This window comes from Orcinus orca, chromosome 4 (assembly GCF_937001465.1).
Source record: "Orcinus orca chromosome 4, mOrcOrc1.1, whole genome shotgun sequence".
Taxonomy (NCBI): domain Eukaryota; kingdom Metazoa; phylum Chordata; class Mammalia; order Artiodactyla; family Delphinidae; genus Orcinus; species Orcinus orca.
In genome coordinates, this window is record NC_064562.1 from 33138721 (window position 1) to 33149448 (window position 10728).

The 10728-nt window shown below is 38.1% G+C and overlaps 1 protein-coding gene across 9 annotated transcripts in view; it reads right to left on the bottom strand.

Annotated features, from left to right (window-relative positions):
• Positions 1-634: 634 nt before the first annotated feature.
• Positions 635-10728, bottom strand: part of FBXW7 (F-box and WD repeat domain containing 7) — a 207823-nt gene continuing 197729 nt past the window's right edge. For all 9 annotated transcript variants that reach the window (XM_004263632.3, XM_049709076.1, XM_049709077.1 and 6 more), the window contains 6 exons: positions 10488-10624; positions 9429-9542; positions 7988-8169; positions 5748-5973; positions 3338-3548; positions 635-2555 (listed from right to left, as the gene is read on the bottom strand). In XM_004263632.3, the coding sequence (XP_004263680.1) occupies positions 2287-2555; positions 3338-3548; positions 5748-5973; positions 7988-8169; positions 9429-9542; positions 10488-10624 (1139 nt within the window). In that variant the 3' untranslated portion in view covers positions 635-2286. The remainder of the gene's footprint in view (positions 2556-3337; positions 3549-5747; positions 5974-7987; positions 8170-9428; positions 9543-10487; positions 10625-10728) is intronic.

Genomic DNA, 10728 nt, shown 5'->3' on the forward strand with positions numbered 1-10728 from the left:
TTCCCTTACTTTATAAAATGCTAGATTTATTCAATAAAACAGAGACAAAAGAGCCTGAAATTACCACAAAAATGATCCTCCCCGCCACAAATCTTGCTTTAGTCTGTCAAAATTCTAGGTTTCTTTCTCCTTAAAGGGCATGAGTGTGAATCCTGGTGCTTGGCCAGGTACCTGACTCCTGACAAACACCTAACCCGTGTGAGCCGCAGTCCTGCCCTCATCTTTAAAGTGGAGAGAACGGTGTCTCCATCTCAGGATGGTGGGAGCTTCAGAACGAACGCGTAGAAAGTTCCTGGTAAGTAGTCGACATGTGGTCACGTTTTAAAAATGAACTTCCTACAGGAATTCTAGTTGTAACTACCATAAAAGTCTGGTGGCTCTTTGAGGGACCAGATTTCATACATATATACCCCAATGTAATAGAGATGAGCACAGCACCACATCCTCCTGCACAGTCTAAATAAATATAATTGGCATCTTGCAGCCCACTGTTCTTACTTTGGCTGTGGACAACAGGCCTGGAAGCATCAATTTCCATGCCGCACTACAGGGGATGCGAAGATTAAAATATCAGAGACAAACCCTAAATACTGATAATGAAGTGTTATTACCTCAGTGGAAGAAACAGGCATACTAACATGAAAAAACACATTTTATTGCACTTAAGTTATAAGAAAATAAAATTTCTAAGTGAATCAAACCATAGACACAATCCCTTTAAAGGTTGTTTTCCTCCATCATGTCAGGTTGTTACATAACTAAAATTAACCAACTTGAATCTGATTGTTTTAAATCAGACTATAAATAAAACAAACAAAAAAAATAAACAGGAGGAGGAAAAAAAGATCACCTAGGATACAGTGTTAAACCACTTTCACAGTTCAGCTTGAGTTGTGGCTCTTGGAGAATGAGGCAAACCATTTGACTTTTTCATTCATTTTGCTTGTTTGCATGTGACGCCTTTACTACAAAAACTGGATAGTTTCTGCTTTGTCAGTTACTCAGAGCAATAAAACTGTAACAGTTGTTTTCCCAAATACTGTAAAACACTAAGACTGACCAGCAACTTTATTTTAATTTTGTGTTTTATGTATTTTTAAAATATTTTGTCAGTTTTATTATGTATGTTCATCCATTCACCACAGCCCTCAAAAAGAAAAGTTTCTCCACAGAACAGGCGGCAACAGCTCTGTTCCAAGGAATGTGTTTTAATTTTTGCCCAGATAAAAGAAAATAAGCTTTGCACACACTCTCAATTCTTTACTTGCAGGCAAACTTCACTCTTTATTTTCTGAAACTCGCCCATTCTCAGCCTCTTAGAGGCACAGATGGTTCAAGTTTCAGTGGCAAAAAGTCTTTTTTTTTTCCGTAACCAAACTAGAGCAAATTTGGAATTCAGTCTGGGACTAAAACGTCACAGCAGAAAAAAAATAAAAAAAAATAATTTGCTTTTTTTTTTCTTTCTTTCATTTAGCAGCATAAATAAGTTTGGCCACTGGGAGTACAGTACAGGGGTGGGACACAATCCCATATTTGAAGACCTACTTCTAGCACCAGCATCAAGAATTAAATCCATCTCGGGACTCACAGAACCCAGGACAACTTGCCACCTTTGAGCAACACAGGCATTGCAGAGTGTATGTGGAAGCGACAGGAATAGATTAACAGAGGCTAATACTGTGATTGATTGACATTGGCAATGGTTGGCAAAAAAAAAAAAAAAAAAAAAAAAAAGCTTTTCATGATAACTGTACAAAAACAATTCACAGTAATTTTTTTCCTTTTTAGCTTTTCCGCTCCAGAAAAATGACTTTTTGTTGCAGATGCTCTCTGGTGAGAAAGTCCACCGGTACTGTGTGGATGTTACTGCAGCTTCTTTCTAGGTCTCAGTGGTGAAAGAACAGGCTAGCAGAATCTGTAACGACATCTCTGCAGTAACACTGCCCAGCGACCACTGGAGAAGAAAATAAAGAAATAATTGCACCTGGTTTGATTTCGAAAGTCTCATTTTGCAAAGCTGCCCTCAGTCCAAAGTGAAGCTTTTTCCGGGACGAGCCGGCAGGCGCCTCTCTTGTCAGTTGCGGTTTGTCATCGCTTCCTCTTTTCCTTCTGAGTCTGTAGGTCTTTTCGCTCTGTTGCCCCAAGCCAACATCCTGCACCACTGAGAACAAGGGATTTTTTTTCTTTTTCTTTTCTTTTTTCTTTTTTTCTCTTTTTTTCTTTTGCAGGGGGAAGGGCAGGGAGTATGTCGTCTACACGTTGGGACGATGCCACCTTTCCTGCTCCTCACTTCATGTCCACATCAAAGTCCAGCACCAGCAGCTTGGTTTCCTCCGTCCCGTTGCGACTCCCTACTGCACACACCAGCTTTGTGTTTGAGGCTCTGATCCGCCACACGACTCCCCCGCTCCCCCCACTCTCCAATGTGACTAGGTTGCGAATAAATTCACCCGTTTTCAAGTCCCATAGTTTTACAGTTCCATCATCTGAGCTGGTAATTACAAAGTTCTTGTTAAACTGTAAACAGGTCACAGCACTCTGATGCTTGTTGGGACCTAGGCAAAACCAAAGGAATTTCGTTACTGGTTAGAAATCATGACTAAGGGTCAGTTATACTGTAATTTGTGGAATCTATATTGGAACACACAATAAATGAAATATTTAAAACGCTGCACATTTAGAAACTGTGTTCTGAGTATTTTAGGATCGGCAGGGATGTAAGAAAATCTGGTAGCTATTTGTAACTGAAACGTTAATCTCTGAGGGTTCTGTGTTCCAGGAAGCGTGGTTAGCTACCAGGCATACATTTTGTGTCCTGGTTGCATGAATGAGCACTTCTCTCGGTGGTGATGTAGATAGTACCAGCATCACGTATTCTGCTCATGGACAATCTATTACCCTACCACTCTGAACTAACCAGTCAAAGGCAAAGGCTGAATGGACACTATTCCAAAACTCTGCGGAAGAGACAAAATCAATGAGTAAAAAAGCTGCAGTATAGCCCACCAGATGGCCTCAATGAAAACAACACTTTCTAAGGGCTATGACTAATAAAAAGAAGTTAATCAAGATATAAGAAGTTAACACTGCTGTGCCTCATTTAGTATTAGCGGCTTTCACATGTTTCTTCCTCTAGTTCAGTGGGCACTGTGAATCCTTCCCAACCTACTTCCACTCCTACTCAAGTCAGAGTGGAAAGGCTCATAAACTTATCCAAAATAAGTTTTCATTTTGTATGAGGTTACTTCTTTCTGTGACACAAAAGCTCCACATTTCTCTTCTGACCAACAATCTCATTTTTAAGGAACGCAACTAAAGGTGGGTAGCCAATATTTACCTTGCAATGTTTGTAAACACTGTCCTGTTTTGATATCCCAGATTTTAACTGTAGAATCTGCATTCCCAGAGACAAGAATGTTGTCTTTGAGTTCCATGCCGCTTGTTAATGACTGGTGTCCTGTTAACGTGTGAATGCAATTCCCTGTCTCCACATCCCAAACTCGGATTGATGTATCAAGAGATCCACTCACCACATGGATGCCATCAAACTACAACAGACACAGTTTATTAGACTAGAAGTATACACATTCTTGATATTACTTATTGACCTTAATCCTAAAAGGGGACGCGAGTAAAGCATGAGAACAAAATGCCAGGAACAAAATGGGGTACAAGACAAAGTGCATGCAATCAAGCAACTCTACAGGGCATGTTCTCAGAAGCTTCTACCAGAAATGCTAATTTTTTATGGCCAGTGGCTTCAAACTAGATGCAGAAACAATTTTCAAAAAACCACCTAAAATGAACATATTATTTTCAGATCATCTGGCCACACTTACTAGCTACCTATCATGAATGATTCAATATGGATTGCCATTTGAGTTTTACTTCCCAATAGGAAGCTAAAACTGCTGACGTGGTTTATGAATAAAGGGTGTGCTTATCAACACCTATGGCAAGAAAAGGGCTGGAGATAGCTTTCATGATACTTCAAAGTAAGTTCCATTAAAAATTGTATGTAAAATAAAAATTTCATTTACAAGAACCTAATGCTATTTAGGAAATGTGCCAACAGACAATTATATCTGGAATTAGAAGTGGTGGCATTTTGAGAACAAAAGCAAACTATATACAGCATCTCTTCTCCAGCTTCCCAGCTATACCCAAAGTCAACAAATATCTACCAATTCCCAGATCTATAATAATGTTACCACCTCTTTCTTCAATCTAATGGCTTATTTAAATAAGATTATTATATTCATTAAGGTTCGAACATATCACAAAACATACAAACAATTGCAGCCAATTCCCTCTCCTCCAAATTCATAACCTTTCCTAAGTTAACAGACATCTTTATTATATGTCAATGTTTCATGACATGGAGAGTATTCCATCAGTTAAGATACAAATACCCCAACGACAGAACTGTGAGCCCTGGGACTACATACTAATTTGCTGATTACTAACGGGCAGTAACTGGTAAACAAGCTATGTAAGTAATAAGAAATACAGCTGACCCTTGAACAACATGGGTTTGAACCGGGAGGGTCCACACCTATACTCGAATTTCTTTTGCTAAATACCTACTACACAATCCCAGGTTGGTTGGATTCTTGGATGTGGAACTGCAAATACTGAGGGCCAACTGTAAAGTTATTCAAGGATTTTCGACTGGAGTTGGGGGTGGGGAGGGGGTGGTTGGTGCCCCTGACTCCTAAGTTGTTCAAGGGTCAACTGTAGTTTTGAATTGAAAATGTTGTCTTTCACGAAACGAAACAAGATCTATTTTCTAAACTTGCTATTAATCTAGTTATTTATGTCAAAATATGGCAATCTATTCTAGGATATCAGGTTCAAATGAAAACAAACCAAAAATCAGTTTAAGTCAAATTTACTTCTTCATGACTACAAACCAGCAGCCCTGTGACGGCAGAGCAGCTTTGTGCGAAGTTCACTTCCACTTTGAATGGGGACGGAATCACAATTACGTGGTCCATCAACTTCCAGCTATCAAGGCAAAGGGGCAGCTTTGGGCCAAATTAATCCTCTAAGGAGTTTATTAAAATCCAGGTTATTCTCCTAGGAGACTATCTACCCATTAATTAACACAGCAAAATTTAAGGCCCCGAAGTCTCAGGTTCCAAGACAAATATTTGTATTTTAGAGGGAAATCAATCACAGAAAAACTGAAAGAAATCATTTAAATAATTTCAAAATTTATGCTTTCTTCATGCCAATTTTAAAGTACATGTAGGGACTTCCCTGGTGGCACAGTGGTTATGAATCCACCTGCCAGTGCAGGGGACACGGGTTCGAGCCCGGGTCTGGGAAGATCCCACATGCCACGGAGCAACTAAGCCCATGTGCCACAAGTACTGAGCCTGCACTCTAGAGCCCGCAAGCCACAACTACTGAGCCTGCACTCTAGAGCCCGCGAGCCACAACTACTGAAGCCTGCGCCTAGAGCCCATGCTCCGCAACAGGAGAAGCCTGCGCACCGCAACGAAAGAGTAGCCCCCGCTCGCTGCAACTAGAGGAAGCACGCGCACAGCAATGAAGACCCAGTGCAGCCAATAAATAAATAAAGTTTATTTAAAAAAAAAATAAAGTATATGTAAACGGCAGAATAATTTGATTCATCTTTTTTTGGACTGTATTGGATCAGCAATCTGACAGTGATTATGAGTAAGACAACCTTATGACTCAAAAATATAGCATCTCAAGAGCAGGAGAGATAGGTCTCTTACCTGTAACGAGTAGACCCTGTTGGTGTGCCCCTGCAACGTGTGCAGACAGGTCTCTGTCTCTGGGTCCCACACCTTCACCATAAAGTCATACGCTCCACTCACAACCCTTCTGCCATCATATTGAACACAGCGGACCGCTGCTACATGACCCATCAAAACATGTAAACACTGGCCTGTCTCAATATCCCAAACCCTAAGGGTGGCATCTCGAGAACCACTAACAACTCTGTAGGGGGGAAAACAGAAAAAAGAATGTATTAGAATTTTGATATTGTGAGAAAACATGATACATAAAAAGTCTGTGGTTATTAAAACTTTTTTACCTTTTCTTAAGCAGAAATACCTGTTTTCAAAATAAATACATACTATGTAAAACCTTGATATATAAACATGCAAAAGTTGAGTTACTCTGATTGGGATGGGAAGTTGGAAAGCCTAGAATTCTGCCTGTTTGATTCCTCCACCTATGAGGGACCCAGGAGCACCTTGGGGTCCTGTGGAACAGTTTTAAGACTACTGTACTGTAATTAGAAATGACAAAGAGGAAGGAGAGGAAGACCAAGTCAAAGAAGATAAAGAAGCAGCAGCGGAAGCAGCCAGCTCTAAACACATACAATAAGATCTTGATTTTAGAAATAAAATGTTAGTGTGGGCAATATGTGTAAAATGCTAATGGATGGTAGTATTTTGAAAAACTTAAATTTTCTTCTTTATTCTTTGTTATTTCCCCCTATTTTAATTATGAGCACAAAGTCCCTTCGTGACTAGGGAAAAAATTCAATAAAGGTTTTTCAACAAAACAAATCAGAATCTGGAATTTAAACAGCTAAACATATGTGCTTTACACCATATACTCTGGTTAAATTAACCAGTTTTAAACATGTCCTCAAACAAAGGCTGCTTATGCTTATATTTAAAAATATTCTGTAGGCTACCGGGGCATTAAGACATACAGATTTTTAGAACATACGCATGTAGGGGCAATGGAAACCCCTTGAAACTCTGACCCAACATTATTCTCTTCCGAAGACCAGAGTGATACAAATATGGCAATCACCTTTGGATTACAAAGGAGAGCTGAAAACTCAGATGTCTTTAATGTCATTCCTAAGAGATTAAGAAAGGCCAGAGTTTCCACCTTTGGGACAGTAGATAATGGAAGCATTGAGAGATTTAAGTCAGAATATAATGGAAACTGAAATGCAAGGTCTCTTGATACCAATCCCCCCCAATTTTAATAGTACAGCATACTGTTCAAAGTAGATTCAAATTACAAGTGAGAAGGTACTTTTCTGCACATATTACAAATCTAAAGTGAAATCTGCTAAATGTAATGGTTCTTGATAAAGAAGATGCTATGGACAGAATGAATGAACGGTAAAAACTGGAGTGGATTCACTGTAAGGACCCTTCAGAGAGACCTTTTCTGACAAAGGAGGTAGAAATCACATCTGTTTAACAGGGGTACTGTGAAGACACGCCAATGGAAGATAGAAAGGACTTTAATAGGAGGGCTCTGTAGGAGGAGATAAAAGCAACAGCAAAGATGCTGAGAAGAAAAAGTCAAGCAGTCTGGTTTGGCTTAAACTATTTTGAAAACTGGATTGAGGGTTTCTTCCTTAATTCGGTAGGTAACAGTAGGCTCCCAAAGGGCAGTGGTACTACCGTAATTAGAGGAGGTTCTCTGCAGCTGTGTAAAAGGTGACCAAGTTTGAAAGCTCTGTCAGTAGTTCAGGTGATAGGTAATGAGAGAATAAGTTAAAACCCACAGGCCTCAGCTTTTGCCCAGACACAGGGGATATGATGGAGTGGGGGAAGGGTGGTGGGTAATTAAAAAGACTCAGAGACTTGAAGCCTGAATTACTGAATTTGTCCCACTACTGGATATATATGCCCCTCCCCATTTTTTTTTGAAGATGATGAGTCATCAAAGATTTAGAACAATCAAGTAAGGTGTTAGTCAAGATCAGAGAACAGAGTTTCAAGGTGGAAGCCAACAACACATTAAATGAGGACGGAAATTTAAAGGCAATACCCTACTGCCCAATCTTAAGGCAATACACTACTGCTTTCCTAGCAGAGAAATATCTGAAGTTGAATGATGAGTCTAGTTTAGGAGCATATTATCACTATCTCTCTGTTAGACATAGTAAGTACTGTACAACTGAACTCTATACAAAAGGCCCCAAGTTCACAAGTAACAGAGAAAGAATTCCCAACCCCTACAGGGTTTCCCCTACCTTTTTTCATGGAGATGCATACAACGTACAGTGGAAGTATGCCCATATAAGGTGTGTATACATTCTCCCGTCTCCGCATTCCACACTTTGAGAGTCCGATCTGTAGATCCACTAATAATGATATTGTCTCTCATCTGTGATGACCATACTCCACCTGTGTGTCCCACTAATGTCCTCAGACACTGCAAAAACACTTAAGATGATTACTTTTGGGTAGAAAGAAAAACAATGTAAATAAGATTTTAGCAGTTCATTAAAATCTGAAGTAAAGTTATTTACTCAGTTGGAATGTTTGGCATATTAGAAAATAATTTTTCACATCAATATAACATGATCCCATCACTGTGTATTTCTTTGTTTATTCAGCAGCACTGCATATTACACACACACACACAGTCGGGGAACAAGTATGCAGACAGTAAACCTTTCTCACTAAAGTATGACAACTCTGGCCTGGCCTCTTTGATAAAATAATACTAAAATTGCAACTTGGTTTCTTCCACGGGAATGGATTCAGTGAAAGAATGCCAACAGAGTTGGGTGTGGCTACATTCCACATTTCATCTGAATCTGCCCCAAGGCAGTAGTTAGGGTACTTCTACGGCAAGGTACTTCTAGACAAGTAAAGACAGACACTAAAACCCTGAAATAAATCCAAAACTAATATTACACTACGGAAATACGAAGCAGTTTTAAAAAAACTTTTACATCTGACTTGGAATATTTAGAAGATTCTTGCCCAAGAATCAACATGTTATAAGACATTTTAAAAGACAGATTTCCCCCTCCCCACACACTTTCTTCTATTCTTTTTTAGGTGGTCAATTACCTAATTCAAGAAAATATTTTCCATTGGACAGATAAAAATAAGTATTCAGTAGAGAACCATTAAAGTATAGTATTGTATGAAGTGAAACTGACTGCTTGGACTGCTTTGTTTCCTTCAAACTCCTATTTACATAACTAACTAGCCTGCTTAACTTCTATCTTACAGGGTTTGAGATAAATCAAAATTAACATGATTTATTTAACTTTTAAACTCCAGGTAGGTTATCAACAAAGTTTACAAGGAAAAAAATATATCCCTCAGTCATAGTTTTGAAAAAGATTAAAAAGGAAGGAGATATAACTTTTATGGTTAATAAAAGTGGGAAAAACTAACCCCCAAAAAAGAAAGAAAAAAAAGCACATCTGTAAAATCTTAAAATAGCTAAGTCACAAAGATAGACAAACTATTTAAATGAAGAAGAAACTAATGACATCCCTATCATGAGAAACATCATTTTCATGCCAAGAAAAAAGCTGAATTAGAAGCTCTGATATTTGCTATCAAAATAAGCTAGACGCAAAAATGAATCCTTGTTTTCCTTTCACTGGTTGATCCTTGTAAAGGTATGTACCAAATGGTGACTTTACGAAGTGTAGAGAGAAGTACACTTACTTTGCCTGTGACTGCTGACCAAACTTTTAAAGTGTTGTCATCAGAACCGCTAACTATTCGGTTACCACAAAACTGTAAGCATGTGATCACGTGATCATCATGTCCTTTCAGCACCTACAACATAGATGTACAGATCAGAAGAATGTTACTACATTATGTTTTTTAAAATACTAGTGAAAAGAAAAATGAGGCCATAAATAGCAACAGTAATCCATAGTCTATTTCCAGAGTAAAAATTTGTATAAAATATGAAGCATCCTTCCTGGCAGATGAATTAAATATTAAACATTTTATTGTTTCCATATTCTATTATTTATACTTGAGACATCAACTATTAAAATTTTACTCAGTCAAGACCTCATAAATATGGTTCAAACACAAACGTATTTTATAATCATCTATTTTATCTGCTCAAACCAAAAGAATATGCACTTAAGTTGTGCAATTTTGACACACAAAAGTACCTACTAAGTAGAAAGACAATAATCATCAACTTTTTCAACTTAAACAAAAAAGCCTGTCATAATGTATACGTTTTAATACAAAATGTCTCCCCAAATTGCTTTTTTTCCAGTTGAAAAAAATATAGCTAAGGATTTCAAGTGTTTTTGCCATTCTTTATATAATTGAAATGTTATAAGGCAGAAAATCAGAATTATGCTTAAATTTATAAAATTAAAACACACAAAAGCCATCAAAAAACCCCCCAAACATGGGTACTCCTCAAAAAATCATGTTTGGTCAGAGAGGGAGCAAATTCTTAGGTAGTACGTATATGACACAAAATTCAACAGGATATTCAGAAATTTTCATTTACATGCAATAGACAGAACAACACGTAAGTCAATTCGTCTTTTATTCAAGTACAGTTAGTTGTCAGACTAGAGATATTAGCACAGAGGAATACTGTCAGTTACATTTTCAGTTATTTTAAAATATATTGTTTTCTTTCTACAGGACATAGGTTGTCAAGTTATACTACTTGTCAGATACGAAAGAGTACACTACGTACTAACACTGATTAATGGTTTCTGTTACATCATGCAAGAGTTCAGTTACCTTAGGGGATTTGAGTTCTCCTCGCCTCCAGTTAGTATCAATTCTGTGCTGCCTGATGTATGCACTCTTCCATGGACTGTGTATGAAACCTGGTTTTATTACTTTTCTTCTCTTGATGTGCAATGGTTCATCAATACCTAAGGTTTAGAAAATTTAGAGTATAACTGCCTTCACCAATAATACAAATTACACATTTTATAATGCATCTCATTTTCTCCTATGCTGAAAACCACTGAAATGC